Raw genomic sequence first — 22,948 nt, 5'->3', positions numbered from 1 at the left:
AGTTTATACACTAAGGAAGAGAGACAGCACTGAAACGTGAAAAAGTACAACCTGTGTTGTCTCGAATCCAAATTCTTGACGTGTACAGAAAATTGTCAGTTGCAGAGAAATACGTTCTTCAGCATAATGTAATTAGGAAGTTCTTACAGTTTGTTGCATACATAAGTTTATATGTCACGGAAAATATACAATGGAGACAAATGACATAATTCGCATACGTAGACAACGCTATTCTTTCCCGGTTCGTCTGGAGAATTTACACAAGTGGACAATAATAGTAACAAAAACTAAGAATTTCACATGCATGAAACAAAAATAAAGACTTCAATAAAATTGAAATCTTGATTTCCATTTTACTTTCTAAGTTCACATAAGTTCTTCTTATATTACTTTCCCTTTCTTTCGACATTACAAGTTATGAATGGAAAACATCAGACTTTCACGAGATGGACATAATCTACTGTAAGAGCACAAGAAGCTGGTAAATTCAAATCGGAACCGTTTTTAAATATAAGCATTATTTGACATTTTTTTTTTTTTCATTTATTCACTTATTCATTTATTGCCATTTATAAATCTTCTATCTCATTCACATTCTACGTAATATAATAACGCTATTCACCATTATAATTCTTACTCAATATTGTTGCAAGAAACTAGTTAGGATTCTCAATATGAATAGAAGGAACATAAAATCACGTGTAACATAACCTGAAGAAAATGGTAACCCAAAGGGTAAAAGGGAGGAAAGTTGCGGTCTTTCCCTCTAAAAGGGCCCTGAAAACATCATAGTGTCCATGAAAGGGTGTGAAAGGCACAGAAAAGAATACTAAATTTTGTCAAACAGTACACTTTATATTATTCTTGTAAGTGTTTATGAAAAGAATTTTTATTTATTTTATGATTGTTAATTCATAAAACATTACACAAATGAGCATCTTCGCTTTCTCGTACGTATTGTTTTATATGCGAAATGTTTTTTAGGAAGATATCTAAATTTTCAAAACAAGCAAACAATCCTGAAACGATTTATATTCAACTAATATATTTCTTTTCTATACAGATTCTGATTACAAAAATATATTAATGACTAGATAATACTTTATAAACAAATTTGAATTTTTTATGTGTGAACTCACAAAATAACAAATATATATGATAAAAACAACATACGTGAAAAATTTACCACATATCAAAAATGTTTTACAAGATTTTTGGATATTTATTTACACTGACTGGTACACTCAAATTGAAACGAAAGCATATTTGCCGTCTTGACAACATATTAACGCTACTAGCACCAATTTTGGCCGATTTTTTTTCTTTTTAATAGTGAATTCTTGAGAAACTTAATTCATTTTAGTATTGTACACAACATATACGTACATATAACCTTGTCATGTACTGCGGAATTTAACATCAAGTCCACGCTCCTGAATGTATCCTGATATTGTTTTCAGCTCCCTCTCTTGTATATTTCCAAATCTGTTTACAACAAGATAACATAATTTGTTTTCTCCTTCCAGTAGAGCCATTATGTGCTCTAATGTCACATTGGCACAACATACAAGAGAAAGAATTGAGACGTTTCTCCAACAACCTCCCTGAATGAGTTGCATCAATATTGTTGCTTCAAATTTGACATTTAACAGATATATCCTAGTAAGTTTGCTTGATGATAAAATAGATTTCCACAAAGATGATGGGAATTTAGCAGCACAACGACTAATTGATACTACTCTTAAATGCTCAAGTTCATTTACATGATTGACTTGATCTTCGGCATATGAACCATGAAATGCATTCATTTCTAAATTCAGATGCTCTAAATACGGACAATGAGACGTCACTTCATAAGAATTAAAACCGTTAATACATCGCAACTCTAACCGTTTAATATTCTTACCTTTAATTTTAAGGAAAGTTTGAATTTCACTGGACATATCACTACGTAGAAATTCGCCGTTTACATTAAGTTCTTGAACCTTATCTAATCCTAGAAACTGCTGAAAAAGACCTGTTGGAGTTACGTCTCCACTCATAACCTTAATCACAGTTGTTTTAGGGCAAAGGTTCACTGCAATTTGAACTGCTTCATTTGCGATAGTAGTTGTTTTTAAAGGTGTTTGGAACGATCGGAACTCCATATCAAGATTACGCAACTCATACACACCATTATGAGAGGTCGTGTTGGAGGTATCATTTACGCCATGTAGAAGATACAAAGCAGAAACTAAATGCTTATGTCGAAGAACTTTAATCCATGGCCATGTTTGCAAAATGTGTTTAATATCTTCAATACTGACACGGACATAAGGAAGATATAGTTCAATGGGTCGATACGTCACATTACTCACAGGCTCCAACATAGTTACAGAACAGCTTTCTTGGAGAGACCAAATCCACGATATACTTGACATTTTACGAACTACATTAGGATAGCACTGCAAATGGGCATTGTTTACAATATAATCATCTACACTGCGAATTGCACACACAATATTGCTACATTGAAGATAACTCTGAATATCATCAAATGACACACGTTGACCAACACCTATAACCAATGTTATTTTCCTCAGTTGTCTACACGATGTTAAGAGATTGTTTAAGTCACTCATTTCATTAAACATGATAATCTGCTTTATTTGTGGAACAAAAAATATCTTCCAGTCTATTCTTCCAGCCCAATATCCAGCAAGGAAAGCACTTTCCATGATATCCTCAATAATACATGATGGTACGTTTAGTAACGGATTAAATTTGCTACGAGTTCTCTTCAGATGCTGAAGGGACTTCAACATGGAATTTAAACATAACGAATAGAGAGCTTGTGGCTGCTTCAAGGAAGGCATTTTTAACCTGCAACCAAATGACCAAATTAAAAACAAAGAAATGTACAGAAAATAAAATGTTACAAACTTTATTATAATAATAAAACTTTGGAACATTTATTTATAATGTATTCACACTTTCAAAATTATTTTCAAACCTGAACATAGAACCACCTTATATTCTTTAAAGAGAGAATAGTGGTAATCAACTAATTAATTATGGCAATTGAGTGAAATATTTCAATTAATACTTTAGAATATAATTGTCTATTTTCCTAACGGGTTTTTATTTAATATAACTACCTATTTATCTAGTGAATACAACTAATTCACGAATCATTTGAAAATTCGGAGGTTGCATAGTGTGACATCTACGATAGTTAAAGATTCTATTACATAATTTTTCTAGTAATAGATAGTTTTTTTTAGTAAGTTTTGAGACTCTTATTATAAAGCGTGTAGGTATAGCAATGAAAGGAATATTGATATATTGCACACAGATAAACATAACCATGAGCTTGAAGCTGGTCATAACAACTGAGGTATCGATGCCAACAAATAACTTTGGGACTTCAAGAGTTCATAAAAATTAATGTTTTTAAGAGATGTGAAAATTAGTAAGAAATTATTTACAAACTAATTGCTGACAAGTTCCTGGCTTTGCTCAGAAAAGGCAGAACTATAGAGATGAAATTAATGTTATTCAACATATTCCTTCTTGAAGAGGTCAAGAATATCCTCAAAATTATATTCTTTGAGGTACGAGGGTTCCTCCAACTCCCTATTTTTCTTTCTTTTTTTCTTAAATGTTGAATGTGAGTAATTTTTCTCTCAAAGATTGAACCTGCTTTCCGATAAGTTTTCACCTTTCAATAGCCACCATTGGCGTCGACGCACTGCGCCAACGGTGCACTAGTTGTTCCATGTTACCGATGAAAAATGAGGCTGCTTGCTGACGACACCAAGAATGCACTGCCTTGGTGACTTCTATGTCGGATGAGAATCGCTGGCCTTTCAAATGTTCCTTAAGCTTTGAGGATAGTAAGGAATCATAGGAGGCCAGGTCAGGACAGTAAAATGGGCGCGGCACAATATTCTCGAATAGGAGCTTTTGCAAAGCGGCGAGGTTCTCTCGGCTTATGTATGGCCTTGCGTTGTTATGTTGAAGAATGGCACTTTTGCGAGAAAGTACTCTACATAGATGTTTATGTAACTTTGTTAGTGTCTGCACGTAGTGCTCGGAATTGACAGTAGCATCACACTCCAAAAAATAAATCAGCACCATACATGCAATGTCCCAAAAGATGGTGACCATGACTTTTCCCTTCTGATGGCCGCGTTTTGAACTTTCTAGGACTGGGACAGAATGGATGACTGTATTCTATGGCCTGGCGTTTAGCCTCGGGCCCAGTTACGAGATACATGAGAAAGGCATCTCCTTCACTGTTTAAAAGGAGCCAAATTTTGCTCACACAGGTTTTTTTCGGGCTTCTTTCATTTCCACTGTAAGCTGACGCGGAACCCAAAGTAAACACATTCTTGAACACAAACACGTAACGTATGATGTGATTCCTGTTCTAAGTGATATACCAGTAATGTCTGCAATCACCCTCTGCTTAATGTGCCGCATCCAACCAGTGCCTCAAACTGACGCACATTCTCTGAAATGGATGTAGTCATTGGTGGTTTACTGCGGTTCTCGTTATGCAGATATGATGTGGTAGGATTCTCTTTACACACAGTCCGAACCCACCTCCTCACTGAGCTAATGTCCATACATGCTTCTCCATACACATTCATGCGACAGTGGATGTTGATGGGTATCACACCTTCCACAGTCAGGAATTCGATGACCGCACGCTGTTTTAACCGGATGTTCATGTGGTCCATCACTAATCCTGTAACGTCGTTGTCAGCGGAGTAACTTTAAAAAAATGTTACAACAATCGTTTGAATATTACAACAATTAATTTTTAAAAGAAAATAGAGTTGGAGGCGAAACTTATTGAACAATCTTTGCATTTCGTCAAGTTTGGGAACAAATAATAATCAGAGGGAACCAGATCAGGTGGATAGAGGGGATGGCGGGATAATTAGAGTTCTAGGCTGTTCAATTTGACGCCATAACGTAGGATGTAAGAGCTGAGCAATTGTCGTCCTAAATAACAATCCCTCTGGACAAGTTTCCGCGGCGTTTCGTCTTAATTGCCTCGTGCAACGGCGGCTTCAATGGGTTAATATAACTCGCCGCTGATACCAGAGTTACAAAATTGGTAGTCCGCTTACACAAAACCGTCTTTGTCCCACAAAATTGAAGCCACGACTTTCTTTGTTGATTTTTCTAAGTGGAGCTTCTTTGGTCGCGAAGATCCGGATTAACGCCACTCCATTAACTGAACATAGATATGAAGCCAGGTTTCATGCTCAGTCACTAATTGAGTCAAACAATCCTAAGCAGTGAGGACCAGCTCCAAAACGGGACAAAACTGCTTTGGATACTTCAACTTATTCTTTCTTCTGATAACTGTTCAGACATTCGGCGCCCACTTTGCTGAACGTTTGCGCATGACCAGTATACTACTAAAAATTAATTCGACACGCTCTCGGTGAGTTGTTCAGTGTATGGCCTATTTTTCTTTTTGGGAGAGGGGGTTGATATTACCCTGTCCGTATGGATCAGTTCATCATATGTTGCCTGGTTGGTTTAGATTGGAGGGTGCGCACCGTGGGCTTATCGTCAATGATAAAATGGACAGTCTTAGAACGAGCTATCAAGGTTTAGATAATGCTGTAAGAAGATGACTGCTCCCTTAGTATGAATGTTCCTTGCAGACTTTTCCTAAAAAAAAATGAAAATCTTCATCGCGGCCCTACACTCTAAATCTGTGAAACTTGCTTGAGCCTAGATCGTCATTGGTTCAAGCCTTTAACATTAGAAAGACCAAGAGTGGACAAATTGTCCTTTTTTTATATATATATATATATATATATATATATATATATATATAGCTGCCGTTAACCTAGATTTAATTTCTTTCGGAACTTTAATTACAGTATTTGAGCTAAAGAAAATTATGTTTGTATTTTTTTTCAGGATTTCTAGAAAATCAAATCATTTACCTTGAACGCCCAACAGTGGATAATTTGTCCACCATAACGAAGCTTTGATTTAGTGTATTTAGAAGTAACTTTCACTTCAATTTTTATTATATATTGAATTTTTTTGTAATACAAAAACATTATCTAATTTCGTAATAATAATAATAATAATAATAATAATAATAATAATAATAATAATAATAATAATAATAATAATAATAATAATAATAATAATAATAATAATAATGTTTATTTTTAGTGCTGTGAACATTTCATAGGCAAAAATACAGCACTATGTTGAAACCATTATATACCTAATTATTTTAAACAGACCGGAAATTTTTTTTTTTTCTGAAATATTTTATTTATGAATATACAATATTTGGCATCTTGAAGGTATACAGGCGACAAGGAACAACAAATTAAAACTGATTGATACAAATAGATTTGGGGATCATTCCAACTATCCGGGACCGGAAATTTTATAGTATAGAATGAATATTATAGTTGTTGACTTAACAGGTTAAGATCCTTGTCAGAAAGTCAATGTATTCAAATTACAAGATTTAAGCTTATTTATAAAACAAGATAAAAAAAAAAACAGTCAATTTCATAATATATCATTTACAGAATTACGCAAATTAAAATTTCATTTAACTATAATTTAAGAGTAATTAATCAACTTTTCTTTAAAATTGCACATCGGGCATACAAAAGATCTTCATCACTTTATTGTCATATATCAATTTTCAACATAAAAGATTGCTTCTTTGGACAAAAGATTATAACGTAAGGATATATTGAAGATGCATAACAATGAAATCAAGATTGGCAGTTAGATTTCTTGTCATAAAATTAAAACAGTTTAATTTTTGTAAGAATAGCTCTATTATTTCTCGTAACATGTGTTTATTTTAAATTGTTGTGAGACGTGTCACTTTTCTCATTTTACGTTTTGAATTTGGTGCAACCAATGTCGTTCAATTCCTTACAATCGGCACTTTTAATATTTTTAAAGTAATATTTGCTATTATATTTCTTATCCAATACCATTTCAATAAAGAATTATCAATAAATTTCCTTCTTTCCGACAGGGATTGAATCCCCAATAAGTAAACTAATTTCTGTAGTCATGTGAAAAGTAATCCTTTTTCATTTTATAATAGTAGCCTTAAACCATTTCTGTACAGCTTCGATTTTGATAAGAAGTGTATTAGATAAAATGTTACAAACAATTGAACCCAATTCAAGTTTGGATCTAACAAGTGTCTTATATAGATACACATAAGAACAACCATTTATAAAATCAGGCCACTGACTGAGTATTAAACCTATTGTTTTTCTCGTTGATTGCACTATATCATTTATATGATTATCAAATTTCAATTGTCTGTCATATATAATACCAAGATCTTTATAGTTTGTTCTACTTTGCTTATTGTTACTCCATTAATTTTATATTTGTTGACAAAATATATAATTTTATTAGTGAATGTTCTATATTTAGATTTTTTTTAAGTTAATCATTAATAGATTATTCCCGCACCAAAGATTTACTGTATCTAAATATTTCTGCAGCAGATAATTATCATACTCGTTATTAACTACTCAAAAGAGCTTTATGTCACTGCATATAATAGTAGTTGTTTCGATTAAAATAAGCTTCTTAAGTTCAAAATTTAAAACTAAGATTATCTCATGAGATCATCAAGTTAGGGAGACGAAACTCGGGATGTAAATTCCACATCAAAAATCACTGGACATGTGACAGTATTTTTAAAAATTTCATTTGTAAGGGGTCAATTTCTATAATTTCTTCGCATCATCACGGGAAAGTGACTGAACCGTTTGAAATGAATTTTGGAACACAGTTAACAACTTATTCTTCCCTTGCAAAGACCTTTCAGCAAGTAGAAATATAAATTTAATTACAGTGGATGTTCGAATTTTCTTATGTACATTTGCTATAACATTTTCGTAAATTTTCAACCTCATAATGATCAACTATTTTAATAATAACTTAAATATAATGTTAAACACATATGTAAATAAAATGACAAAGCATATCTTTGCATTCGCGATCCTTTTCTTTTAATTTATGCTGATATTTCGACTCACTCTAAAGTCAAGTTCGCAACTTCTTAAATTTTTAATTATTTATTTATATTTAAGCTAGAACTCCTATAATACCATCGTTGTCTTCATATATAAGTCCTGTGAAAAAAATGAATCCCGAATTCCCGGACCCCACTAGATTTCTTTAAACTTTGCAGTTCGTTTGCAATGATTATCGGTCTACTAACACACGAATAAGTTCTTATAAGTTCTTATTTGTGTGTTTGTGGACCGAGAATCATTGGAAATGAGTGTAAAGTGAATAAGATTAAAGAAATTTCGTAGAGTCCGGTTTATTCATTTATTTTGTTTTTACAGGACTTACATAATCAGACAGCGATGGTATTACAGGTATAGTTTGGTTCCAGGCTGAAGAAAAAGAAGAAAAAATATAAAAATAAAATAAAAAGTAAATAAAATAAAATAAAAAATGCGGTCTGCATGGCCTTCATGCATAAAGAGCATTGGCAGAAACTCCAGGCACTCTTCTGTTAATGACATTATTTTGCGAGCCCTCACCATGGCCGGAATTCCGTCCATAAGTGAACCGTCGAGTTGATGTCGTCCCGATGGCAAACGACCCGACGGCATAACATTAGTACCTTGGATGAGAGGCAAATCACTTGTATGGGACTTTACTTGTTCAGACACATTTGCCCACTCAAGCCCTCTATTGACTGTTATGAATGCTGGAGAAATTGCTAGACGTAGAGAGGAATAAAAGGAAAGGAAATACAATAACCTCCTCGATAAATTTAATTTTGCTCCAATAGTCATCGAGACTAGTGGGGCATGAGGTCCTAGAAGCCTGGATTTTATCAGAGAGGTAGGCAGAAACATTTCCGTCGTTTCTGGAGATGTTTGTTCAACATCATCTTTCTTAATACAACGAATAATTATCTATTGCGATCCAGCGTGGCACCGTTCCGTTGGTACTTGGCACCTTGCCGCCTGGAAGGGAGCTGGAGGAGGTGTTTCTTCTCTAGTGCAACAGAAACAACCGAACAATATCATAACTACAAGTGTTAAGTGCACTTTTAATAATGTAAAAGTGATTTCAGAAAATTGTTGTGGCATAATCTAAAACAAATATGCTCAATTTTATTTATATTTCTGGAGATTTCATTATGTTATTTCTATTCCTATAGTCTATTTATTGTGCTACTAAGATTTTGTATCTACTACTAGGAAAAAGAAATTGAACGTTATTGTATGTTTCTGTTAAATTAGCATGTTGAAAATGCTTTAAACTAGAAGAATCTTGTACTTGTATAATGTATTTAAAACATTAAATTGTGTAGTTACTTTATGGAAAATATATATAGATTAAAACATTTTAAAAAACTTAAATAAATAAATAAAAAGAATGTTTGCAAACATGACTCCAAAGCGAGTGGAAATATCAACATAAACTTCGCAAAAGGGGAATAAAGAGGGGCTCTTTACTTTCCATTTCATAAATTTCTGGTATTATCTCAGCATAGTTTCATTTTTCTCGTTTCCTATTGACAGTAGAATGGCAATTCATGCACATGTTATAAATAACCATACTAGTAACCAATTAATGGAATTTGATAATTTTCTCACAAATATCAGGGTTGCTAACTATCAATAAAATTTACAAAAAAATTTATACGGAATATTTTATTTTACAAAATTTTCACATTGAAAATGTTAAGAACAGGAGAAATATCATATATATTCCAAATATAATTCCTTAAACTCTCATTTAATCTATGAATAAAAGCCAGACAAACACTAGAAGGGAATGAGGAAGTACAAATTTTGACTTCTGAATATGGTTAGTACAATAATAACACATTCGGAACAATTCAAATATATATTTCTCGTAAAGTACTTCCAGTTTGTCTCCAATCATTTCTAAATAGCCTTAAACGTGTTCGTTGTGTAGAAATTCTACTTCCTCTCTTGAACGCCATAGTTGCCAACTATCACAGAATTGTGTTTTTATTTTGTACTTTGTATCGAATTTTTAGTGATAAAAGCGTAAAAGTAAATGAGATATATGCAAAGTATATGCAATATTTTTATTTACTCTTCACGTCACTTTGAATACGCTATAATAATAGGGAAACTGGTTATTCTGGAAAGCTACAGTTGTGACAGCGATATGAGAAATGTTTCTTTCGTAAAATGGTGTAATATTTTTCTTACTGTCTAATTTTAATTTTTCACGCAGTACGAGAAACGAAAACCAAACCAACTATGTTTTTCCAACAGTATCTACATACTTACACGTTGCTGAGTGCATTAACGTGTATTGTTTGGAGAAAAGAGAAGCACAGTACAAAACTTTATCAGCACCAACGCAGAGGGAAAGCAGTGAACTCCTCTTCATCACTCTCTTCTGTTTGTTCTCGTTCATTTATAAACTCACTTTGGTAGGTAAGGTACAGAACGATATGTACTTCGATTACCTTTTAAGGCACCACAACCACAATAGCATCCCGTTGTGCATGAGCAGCTAATTAAATTCACTACTACATCAGGCGCTATTGGTGTATTTGCGGATAACATACAAAGTATATATTCTTCTGCAGCATATCAAAAAATTTCCATCCGATATCTCTTGGATCTAGATCGGGAGGATTAGTTTGTTCTGCTAATTTCCATATGGTTGTCTGAAGATGAGTGCGCTTATAATGTTTCTGTAGTGTACCAATAGTTGGAGAAAGAGATGGTAGACTTGTGATTGTCTTGCAAACCATCTTTTTCTTTCAGAGTTGAGCTCGTAAACCTTTGGTAAAGGTTTCTCCAGGGCTGTATAACTAAGCAACAAATGTATCACACTGCTCTGTTATTACACGTTCTGCAGCTTTGGAATTGCCAACTGCTTCAAGTGTGCCTTCAAACTTCGATAGAATGTTCAGCATTCGACCTTTACCAATACCAGCAAGATGAAGTACTATTGCAGCCCGTTAGAGCATGGGCTGCCAGAATATTCACATATAAACTCTGCACTCTTACAATTTTATTTATGTCAATTATTTCTCTGGATCTAGCGCATTTTTCCATTACGATTGGTGTAGTTAGCTTTTCAACATATATATGATATTCAAGGAGCACTAGTACATTTGTATCGTCACACTTCACCCGTATAGATTGGTCAGGAGTATGCCTAGCCTTCGTAAGAACTATGTGCATCACACTTACGTCAGCGTCTTCGTGTGTTGTTGGTTCACCCCATAGTCCTGCTCCTACTTCATTGGGGGATGGTTGTGGTCCAGTGATAATCAGTCTGTGAGATTCATCTATGGAAATGTCTATTAGCAATTCTATAATTAATGAAACAAATTGTTTTTTCGTATTCATTAAGGTCAATACGAACGTTGTTTGGGCAAAGGAGTTGATAAAGTAAGTTTATATTGTCTTGAATTTCCTTGCTGTTGCTTCCTTCGTGTTGTTGCTTTGATCTCATAGTATCTATCGAATACTACATGCAGAATACGGGCTTGTTTGAGCTCACTTTCCATCATTGGTGTGAATGTCTTTACATATACTTCTACGTAGCCGGATACGTGCCAGAGCATTTCACATCAAGAAGGACAGTTTGATGGGTGCTTACTAGCGATCTTGCTGACTTCATTACGACAAGTTTGTGTTAAAGTACACTTTTTTGGGTTTCTCGCATTTCGCCCTTCTCATTAAACAGAGTAGTTGGAACTGGAGTTAATTCATGATCAAGCACATTCTGTACATTCATGAGATAGAGCAGGCTCATTGTACGAGCATAAATATCACTGTGGTCAATTATCACTTCTCGTTTATCACTTGGGCCTAAGTTCACTCATTTCGTAACGTCTAACATTGTTTTAGTTCTCTTGGAAATACTTTAGTGAAAACTTCCAGGCCATTTACACACAAAGTCAGTCAGCTGCTGTGTTCCCATTTCAACAGCATCTTGTACATTTAGCGCACTCTCATGCAAAATTTGACCGCTAACAATATTAACTATGTTGACAAAAAATCACGAATATTCTCGTGATCTGCACAGTCACTTTGGTATGTGGACCTACCTACTCCTTGTGATGGAAAACTAAGTCCTCATTTTCCAATTTCTTCATATCGTCCACATCTTTCTGAATTTGACGAAAGACGTTTACGGAAACAGCCTATGCGGTTAACATTTTCGGCTGCAAGTAAATACATCAGCAGGTCCATGATCCTATCTCGTGTATGTACTTTCGATAAACTGATCAGTCCATATCCCATTCCAGAACCCATTTTGAGCCTTACTACGTGTTTACCAGCCATGAATTTTGCAAACACTTCCGGTACTATTCTGTTGCATTGTCTTCTGATAGTAAGATTCATACCGAGTGTAATTTATGTGACCTGCTGCAAAAAGGAAAGGTAATATTGATTCTTCTGATCAAAGGTTAACATCCAATCGCCTTCTCTCTCTGTACGAGTAAATATTAACATTACAAAAAGATTAGCATTCTCTCCACTAAAAAAGGGCAAATTTCATTTTTATCCATCTTGTTGTTACTAGATTGAACTAACACCTTCACAAACAGTTCGTAAACAGATCCACCAGACAAAGAGCTAAGGAAGTGTGTAATTAAAATAAATGTAGAGTCTTCTCAGATAACAAACAGGATGAAAAATATTTTTCTGATTATTCTCAGATATAAATTAGTTTACGATCTCACCTAAACAACACAAAAGTTTGCATGTTCGTAATTTGAAAACTGTTCATTTGCTTTAATGTGTAAAATATTACTATTTTACTGTTACATCAGAAGAAAGAATAAACCTATGTTTATGAGAACAAAATTTCTGATAAAATTTTGCTCCCAATTCTTCTCTCCCTTGCTCGTCTGAAATTATATGAAGAGTAAATAAAAATATTGCATATACTTTGCATAGATCTCTTTTACTTTTACGTTTTTATCACTAAAAATTCGATACAAAATACAGTAATAATAATAATAATAATAATAATAATAATAATAATAATAATAATAATAATAATAATAATAATAATAATAAGTGATAGTTGGAAACTATGACGTTCACAAGAGGAAGCAGAATTTCTACACAACGAACACGTTTAAGGCTATTCAGAAATGATTGAGAGACAAACCAAAAATACTTTACGAGAAATATATATTTGAATTGTTCCGAAAGTGTTATTTTTGTACTAACCATATTCAGAAGTCAAAATTTGTACTTCCCCGTTTCCCTTCTAGTGTTTGTCTGGCTTTTATTCGTAGATCATATGACAGTTTTAGGACTAAAATTTGGAATATATATGATATTTCTCCTGTTCTTAACATTTTCTATGTGAAAATTTTGTAAAAATAAAAATTCTGTATAAAAATTCTTTTTGTAAATTTTATTGATAGTTGGCAACCCTGATATTTGTGAGAAAATTATCAAATTCCATTAATTGGTTACTAGTATGGTTATTTATAATATGTGCATGAATTGCCATTCTACTGTCAATAGGAAACGAGAAAAATGAAACTATGCTGAGATAATACCAGAAATTTATGAAATGGAAAGTAAGAGAATATCGTCCCTCTTTACCTCCCTTTTGCGAAATAGGTTTACAGAGTGGCACTTATCGGATTCGAAAGCAGCACCCCAAAATCATATAAGATCAGCTGAAAAACCTTATATATATATATATAAAAAAAATCATGGTACGACTAAAAATTGTTTCTTCTCTCCTGGACTACTAAGATTATTCACTTAGGAAGAAAATGGCAATTACTTTTACTACTCAAGGAGTTTCCAACGTTATTGTGTGTGTGGATAGATTCAGTAAAAAATGGCAAAAAAGTAGATTTTTTCTTATTATGAGTGAAGTACCGTGTTTTGTAGTTTACAGATAACAGAAACCTTTGAAACTTGTAATCAGGAGCCTTGGACCTTCAGTTCAAATAAAAACAACGGAACAACTGAAACGCATCACTTATTATTATTATTATTATTATTATTATTATTATTATTATTATTCTATAATAATAATAATAATAATGATGATGTAAAACTCGAAGTCAAGAAGTACTCGAGTTATGATAAATATATCTGGTACCACATAAATCTCAGATCCTGTTGTTGATTTAATGTATATTTTTTTGAAGTAATTTTTGTAAACCATATTTTGAACGAGTAAATAAAAATAATAATTCTCAATGGTGTATATTATTTTCTTACTTTCAAAGACTCAAGTGACTTCTATTGATAAGAAGGTGGATATTTGATGAAAAAGTAAGAGTAATTAAAACTAGTAGTATAGATTCTTTTTACAAATGCTTACATACCTGGACTCTTTTTTTCTTTAATACGAGTAAATGTGAAGTGGTTCCGTAATTTGCGTAATACTTATTAATTGATATATTTGCAAAGAGGTTATCAATTCTGCTACTTTTCTTTCTAGAGACACATAAAGAACTGCGTGTGACGCTTCTTCATTTGAGGAATCATCATCATTCTCTACCAATTCTGAAAAAGAAAGAAAGTAAAAAAAGATTTGATAAATTTATAGAATCTTCCATCCACCTCAGTGAATTAATGATTGCAGAAAATAATGCTTTACGTAAGTAATGGTAACATAAACTTTTTTTTTAAAGAACAGATTTGGTCAATGGTAATTTTAAAAAGGCATGATATGTAGAATGTGAAACTTTCTCATTCCAAGCAAGAAAACAGATTGTGTTTTGATTGTCTTTTTTTTTTTTTCTAAAATTTTCCATGTGTTTAATTCCACTTCCAATTCAGTATTACTTATCTCTGGACATGAATTTGGGAAAATTTGTCCGAGTAAGTTCTTCAACAGACTTTGAATTAAACTCACTGACGTTTACGATGAGATTTAACAAACACTCGGCTTGAATCTAGTACATTGTACCATCAACATCGTAAAAAGAGACAGAACTTACGTCTGACTAAGTAAATCTGATTCAATATTATAGTCACTGGAAGTAATGAGTCGCAACTGTATATCAAAAATTCATGATAGTTTACGTCAAATGATGATTGCAAACTTCATATTTGTTTGTTTCATACTACAGTAGGCTGGAATTTCATTTTTGTGGATGATAGTGCTCGCCTTGTACACACAGAAAAGAAAGTATTTGACAGTTGACAGATTTTCTTTTGCCAATAACTTTGGAATAAATGAATTATTATTATTATTATTATTATTATTATTATTATTATTATTATTATTATTATTATTATTATTATTTTGTTATCTTTAGAATACTTATAATTTAATAACTTGCCAAAATCTGTACTCTTTAGGTTAATTTATTGTTGAGTTATTAGGAAAAGAAATTTTGTCAATTGAAGAATACTTTCTTTCGTCATTGTACGTGCTACAGTGAATGCAACAGATTCTCAAATCGAGTGGCTGTATTTTCCATTTTCAAATCCAGAAATGATGCTTGTGATTTTTTAAGGGTGACATGTGTCTAGGAGAAATCTACGAGAAGGGGAAAATTCTTGAGTTCAGATCATTGAGGGAAGAGTAGAACATTTTGTCGTTGAACCTCTTTCGCTTTGGTTTGATATTCCGCACTGGAGTGAATAATGCATGATCGTTACAGACCGCGCACTACATCATGAGAAACTACTAGTGACTTTCGTGATGTATAGGATGTACACACACACACACATTGCTTATTTAAGAAAAATCTAGCTGTTTATTTTTTAAAATAAAATAAAAAATAAAACATAAGGAAGTAGCGATTATACACTGTTAAAGCAAATGAATGATAAATGATAGTGAATGATGGTGGGATGATAAAGTTGAACAAATAACAAATACCGAGAAAAAAATAAGAATGTGATTTTGAGTATTACTATAGGAACAAATGGCCGATCATCAAACCTGCGATCCACCGAACGGTTCTTTGCATTTTTTTTTCCGTTAAGATCAAATTTACAAATTTGTACGAAGAGCAACTGTACAAATGAGCAATATGTAAAACAGCAACGATAAACCGGAATGGAGTGGAGTAAATTCTACAAACAATTCTTCAATTGATGTTTACTGAATTATTTGGAAATTTTGTCCGAAAGGAAATGAAAATGAAAAATAAGATTTCTAGTTTAACGACCCACGATTATGCACTGAGGCTAAGGGAGACGGTAATGATGAGAATGAATGAAATGGTGGGAATAAACGGAAGAAACTCCTACACACGGTGTTAGTCCATCACAAAGTCCACTTGGCGCAAGCTGGGATCGAACTAGGGACCCGACGAACCACAGATGAGCCCTTTACCACTGAGCCCTGCGGTCACCTTGTCCAGAAGGACTATGTATAGTATGCGTCAAAATATAAAATACTGAAATGAAAAAAATGAGCAATATTACCTTGTTGTCATCTATGAGTTTATTTCTCCTGAAAATGTTGATTTATTACGCTGAGCGTAATATCAAGTGTTCTACGTGCAAGCCGATTCTAAAACATATAACGGAACAAAAGCTGCTCCAAACTACTGCAAAAGGCGATTTTCCTGTGATTTGTGCACAAAGCAGACACAGTTTTTGGCGGAACACACTCTCCTTGAACATTCCTTACAAATAGGTCTCAAGTGATTTAAGATCGTGAAAACAGGGGGAACATTAGAAGTGAGTACATGTGAAATGATTTGTTCTAGAAAGTTTCCCTGCAGCATGACCAAAGATTCTCGAGTGGATGGCTGCTCGCCCTGTCCTGTTCATATTATTGTATATTTATATGAAAGTCTCAAAAAATCTGGATCCTCGTATACCACGATCAAAGCTGTTCAACAATACACCACCCTTACTCGCATATCTGATTGTGAAACGTTGTCCATCCTGTACCCAGAACAGAAATTCACCTGTCCTTAAACAAACAGTGAATGGACGATATTGCTGATGTTCAGTTTCAAGACGATTCATCGTACACGTCAAGGCGAATGCAGTACCTGCTGAAGAATACGTGCGTAATTTGCATTTATCCAAACAATTATTGGTTGACCAGACTTCTTTTCGTTGACTCAGTACACTAGCAGAGCAACAAAATTTCGTAACACTGTGTTACATAAACTTACCTGTAATGTTCCTCATCCATCTTTCCTCCGATATTTCGAGTGAGACTTTCGGTCACTCTTCTTCAGGAGCACAATGGCTTAAGTTGGTTTTTACTACACGATATACATTGTTCTTTGTGTCTCAATAGTTTAATTACGAATATTGCATAGATTTTATTGACACTTGTGGGCGCCTACCTTTTTCAGTAGTTATAGATTGCTCTAATTATTTTTTCTATATAACACAATTATAACTAACTAACTAATTCTATGACCTATGGAACCCGGAGGTTCAATGCTGCGTTAACAAAAGCTCTCAACTAATTTGTGTCCTTAGCCACTGGATTCAGTTTCTGTTTCGTATTTCTATCTCAGCGAGATCCATCTTAATATTGTCCTCCCATCTGCGCCTACGTTTTTCTAACGGTTGTTTTCCGATTGGATTTCCACTTAAAACTTTGAAAGCATTCCTACTTTCTTCCAGTCTGGCTACATGACCTGCCCACCTGAGAATCGCGACCCTAACAATGTTTGGTAAGTTGTATAAATTATGCAATTCCTCGTTACGAAGTGTTCGCCATTACCCATTCCTGTTCTTCTTGAGTCCGAATATTCGTCTCAGGATTTTATTCTCAAATACCTTCAGTCTGCGTTCTTCCTTCAAGCGACCATGTTACATAACTGTATAGCACAACAGGCACAGAATTCGCAACGACAAAAGATTTCGAACTGAATAATAACACGAATTCCCTACTTTTAGTCGACACTTAATTTCTTCGTTGATATTATTTTGGTCTATTAATACTGATCCTAAATACTTGAAAGTATCTACTTCGTCGAAAGTACTATTTGATATTTTGACGCATCTATAATTTGCGGTATTACGACCCGGCAAACTTCCATGTGTTTAATTTTCTCTGCATTTACTTCTAAACCCATGTCCCTGTAAGCGTTTAATACGACTTCTGCAGCTTTTTCTATTATTCTTCTACCATCTCGGTATTCCAAATTCTGAGATTTTTAATTTTTTTTTTTTTCTCAAAACACCAATTTCGAAAATTCTGAAAATATTACAGGAGTCGTATATTAGAGTACTACATATTCTGAAAAGAACACCCACTTTACCTCTGAATTGTGTGACTAAGTTAGAAAAAAAAATAGAACCATACGTTCAATGCTATGGAAAGAACATTATTAAAAACAAATTGAAATTAATATAATTTTATTATTATTGTACATAGTCTGACTTTATACTGTTACAGAGTTCCAGAGGCTACAATACTGTCCGTTGTGAGCATAATGAACGAATCTAACGGTGAAATGTGCGATGACTCATATTGAGTGCTGTCGTAGAAAGGGTTATATTTCTACACGTAACCCTTTAGGCAGAATCGAATGGAGTGATTACAAAAACCGAATACCAGTGATAACGGTACACAGAACTGGAAAAGCAACGAGTGAAATTTTGTACTCGCTTAAAAATAAAAAATAAATAAATAAAAAAATAAAAATAAAAATCATGCATAAAAATATACACCTAATTGTAGTAGTGTATTGTGTACTTGTTTGGACAATCAGTAGCATTCTGAATGGCATGCATTACAGCTTCAACAGGTTGTTTTTAGTGGCATATTATTTCACTAGATCCTTGACCCCATCATATGGTCCTTTTCCATGTCCATTTGTTTGAAAAAATGTATTCTGAAGGAGCTGCTAATATTGAAAGTGGTTTTTAAAAATGACTAGAAGCCCTATCTAAGATTATGCTAGTTCAGATTAGTTTAACACCAAGATTTTTTTGTTCTCTGAAGTGCTAACAAACAATGAGAAGAATTTGTCCTGTGCCATCATTTACAATTGCGAAACTTTTGTCTCATTGCTGCAATAGGTCATTGTTGTAAAAACTGATATTTTGTAATTCAGCCAATAGTAGCCTTATACTTCTTCTGGTAGAATAGTACACCAACTCTCTGTAAAATCACAATGATTGACTAAAATGTTGAGCAGATGTTTGTTTCATTTTTAGTACGGGAGATGTGTTTGTACATTGGTTGCACATTCTTTATACATTTTCAAAACTTAATTTCGAAATCTAGGAGCAAAGTGGCATGTTCTTCTTTTCAGAATATATAGCACTCTTTGATATACGACCCGTGTAATATTTTCAGAATTTTCGAAATTAGTGCTTTTGAGAAAAAAAAAATTCAAAAAAATTTTACTTTGTAATTGCTGTATAAAGGTTGGTTTTAAGCACAGGTCTAGATTTACTTCTTTAAACTATGTAGCAATGTATATACTTCAAAACAAAATATTCATCATCTGGGTTGAAAGATTTTGTGATATTTACCATTGTTTAAAAAGGGGATGTTCGACAGTAGCTTCCGCATGGTCAACTTTGCTGTTACATCCTCGGTGCAATTTTTTTTCTAAACTGAAACAAAATATGTTTTTTTTTTTCCTCAGATTCTCTAATACCTAGGTAGTTTTACATATTCACAAGGAAAATCAGAGACAATGATTTCCATCGCTCTGCCTATCTGGAGATGGATTGTGCCAGTAGTAAAGTATTGATGATGTCTACTTGTGGAGAACCAATACAAAATATGTGTAGAGGAGAGCCAATACAAAATATGTGTTGAAGGTTTAAACATGAAAATAAGTGTATTGAAGTGCCATGTCCGAATACGATCCGGAGATATAATCAAAGTACAGGTGGTGTAGACATATGCTACCAACAAACTGAATGTTACAGAACATGGTTTAAACACAGAAGTGGACCCTGAAGTTAGTATTACATTTCTTAGACATCTCGGTTTAAAATTTATGAATGATTTACATTTTTTTTTTTTTCCTCTTGGATTGAGTTTACATTTTCAAAGATATATTCGACATACAGATTTATACAATACTCATCACTATAGTTTTTCAATTTCATATTAAATTCTTTTGATACAGTTGTGCTATAAATGAAGTTTATGTTAGAATGTTAATTAAAATGTATAAGCATTAAACTATAAAGATCATGTTCTCAGTTAAAGAAAAGGAAATATACTTACTGATTCCTGTAAAATATTCCAAAAATTGTTTATATTATAATCATAGGAAACACTAACATTTAGACTACAGCAAAGAAAAATGAAAGATGTGACATCAAAAATTATTATCCATTTACGAGAAAGTTACCCATTTTGTTGTCTCAATTCTAAATTCTAATATTAGGCATTCGAAATAATATATATTATATAGAGTTTGATTATCTTTATAAACCAATAATCATGGTTAATATATATATATAGTTTTAAACAATAACAAATAAATTTATATTTCGCCAGTAAATAAAAAAATTCATTTCCTGTATTCAATACATTCTTCGGAACATCGTCAAAGTGGTTGTCAGCCTTTTATGATGTCTGTACTTCTATCTTATTGTGGATTATAGAAGAAAAATCTCGTCCAGTTCTTTGCCAGGAGATAATGTGCCCAAGATCGATGACACATTCCCGCGCTGGATGGCAATGCTGATACGTTGGAAAAGAAATGCAGTAGCTCGAGGGTCACCAGTTTTGATCGCTAATCGATGACCAACTTCGTTAATGAAATTAGATCCTTCGTGACCCCAAGACCCACTGGTTTCTATTGCTATTGTTACAAACCAATATTTGTCCAGTAGGTTTGTGTATTTTAGTCTTTTGTCGGATTCTCTGTGAGCGGCGACGAGACCTGCCTGAATTGAAGAATGGGGTATGTTGGAAGGAGCAAACGTATCGGAACATATGAAATCCCAGACTAGTGCTTTTCCTTTTTCCCACGGTACCAAGGTCATGCCGTCAGGCCTTTCACCATCACGGCAACAACCATTTGGTTCTTTTATTGAAGGAACTCCCGCTGAAACGAGGGCTCTACAAATGATGTCGTTCACATTATGATGTCGAGATTGTCTTTCCACTTTTTTTTTTTTTTTTTTTTTTTTTTTTAACATGAAAGACCATGTAATCTTTTATTATCAACACATGCGTTGAATTGAATTGAATTTCTCTTTATTTCAGCGGGCGAGGTTCAGCCAGAACATGATACATTCAATAATACTAAAGATAAACAAAACACTCAGTAAATGCAAATAATAATAATAATAAAAACTATACTTATACTGCTAGTCCAATTTCAAACTGTAGTAAACCTTTCATGTGTGCCAATGCTTTGTCTCTGATCTCTAAATAGTAATGTTTGGAGTGATGATTTAAATGAATTATACGGTTTGTCAGTTATTGACTTTGGTAGGGAGTTCCAGATTCTTACTGCCGAAATTGAAAATGCCTTCTCTGTTATTTTTAAAGAATGCCGGGGCATATTCAGTTTATTACTTCCTCGGGTATTGTAACGATGAATTTCTGATCTACATGTTACTTTATGATGCAAATAAGGTGGTGCTTTATGTGAATTTATTTTGTATAGTAAACAACAGTATCGGAGATATCGTCTTCGGGACATGGTTAGGATATTGTATTCATTAAGTACCGGCAGAATATGCTGAGACTTTCTGTAATTGAGAGAGAAGCGTATAGAGTAATTCTGTATTTTCTGAATTGCCCTAGTACTTTGAGAGGAGAGAGAGCTACCATATATTGAATCGCAGTAATCGAACAGAGGTAAAATGAGAGTGTTAACAAGATATAGTCTTGTTTCTTGCGACAAATATCCTTTTAATTTATAAAGCTGTCGTAAGATGCGCTTAGCTTTAATACACTGTTCAGATATGTGTTTATTCCAGCTAAGCCCTTGTCTATTATTAAGCCTAAATCTTTTACAAAGGGAGAAAATGGAATATTGGAATTCACTTCAGTTACTTTTAGGTCATCAGGGTTGATTTTGTTCAACTGATGTGATGTTCAGTGAAATACAGTGAAAACACATTTTAATGGATTAAGTAAAAGACCATTCTTAGGGCATCAGTTGCTAACAGCTAAAAGATCCGTATTAAGTAACTCTATTGTGTCCATAATATTTTCAGGTGTACTACTGATGAAGATCTGTGTATCATCCGCATAGAAGTGAACTGATGAATGTTTTACGACTGTAGAAAGATCTGCTGAAAAGAGTGAAAATAATAGGGGACCTAATATTGAACCTTGCGGAACTCCTGCCTTTATCAGGGATGGGGTAGATACCTGAGTGTTTTCTCCTCTTAGTATTACTTGTTGCTGTCTACAAGAGAGATAGCTGGACTGTGCAGGCTGGACAGTGGTGAGACTCACAAATATTAGCACCTAAGCGCAGAGCTGTAGCAATACGAAAGCTTTCATTAGAAAGGTGTAGGCCGAGTGTGTAAGAAGGTAGGGCTTGAAACCATGCACCGTTTGTGGAGGAAGAGACAGCTAACAGCCTGGCTTTGTCATCTGGGTTATTAGTTGATATTAGGAGTGAAGTTAAACGAAGCTTAACTATAGGTTCATCCCAAGAAGACTGGACATGTCTTTTCTCGTTAGGTGGGGGATCCATTCCAACCAGATTAGTCCATTTATCGATACAGTCTTGTATATCTCGAATCGAGTCTAAGTCAACCTTCTGTTGAAGAAGAGATCCAATTAGTTCTCGTGAGCCATAGAATGATGCGACGAAAGAAGGTATGGCGATATCCATGGCTCGATGAATATCAAAGCCTCCATTCTCAACTGGTAAGGAAGTTTGTAACCATGAACTGTCTTTCAAAGAACATTTAGAATGGATTCCAGTCCTGTTCTAAGAGTGTGGTCGACTTGTCAATTAATTTATCATCCTACCAAATGGGAGCAACGGAGGAAATATAGTAATCTTGGAAGTGAGAGTGAAGCTCGTAGTAAATAATAAGCAGTGTGCGCAGAAATT

At 33.7% G+C, this 22,948-nt stretch overlaps 1 protein-coding gene across 5 annotated transcripts in view; it reads right to left on the bottom strand.

Moving 5' to 3' along the window:
- Positions 1 to 1,028: 1,028 nt before the first annotated feature.
- The window catches only part of LOC145695108 (uncharacterized), a 78,482-nt gene continuing 56,562 nt past the window's right edge, over positions 1,029 to 22,948 (bottom strand). For 4 of the 5 annotated variants that reach the window (XM_081772010.1, XM_081772012.1, XM_081772014.1 and 1 more), the window contains 2 exons: positions 14,345 to 14,525; positions 1,029 to 2,862 (listed from right to left, as the gene is read on the bottom strand). In XM_081772010.1, the coding sequence (XP_081628136.1) occupies positions 1,398 to 2,855 (1,458 nt within the window). In that variant the 5' untranslated portion in view covers positions 2,856 to 2,862; positions 14,345 to 14,525 and the 3' untranslated portion in view covers positions 1,029 to 1,397. Of the gene's footprint in view, positions 2,863 to 14,344; positions 14,526 to 22,948 lie in introns of those variants that run through there. The other variant, XM_081772009.1, reaches the window with a different exon arrangement.

The sequence above is a fragment of the Thermobia domestica genome, chromosome 9 (assembly GCF_964235325.1).
Source record: "Thermobia domestica chromosome 9, izTheDome1.hap1.1, whole genome shotgun sequence".
NCBI lineage: Eukaryota > Metazoa > Arthropoda > Insecta > Zygentoma > Lepismatidae > Thermobia > Thermobia domestica.
The sequence above is the reverse complement of the archived record's forward strand: the minus strand, read 5'-3'. Positions and strand labels throughout refer to the sequence as shown.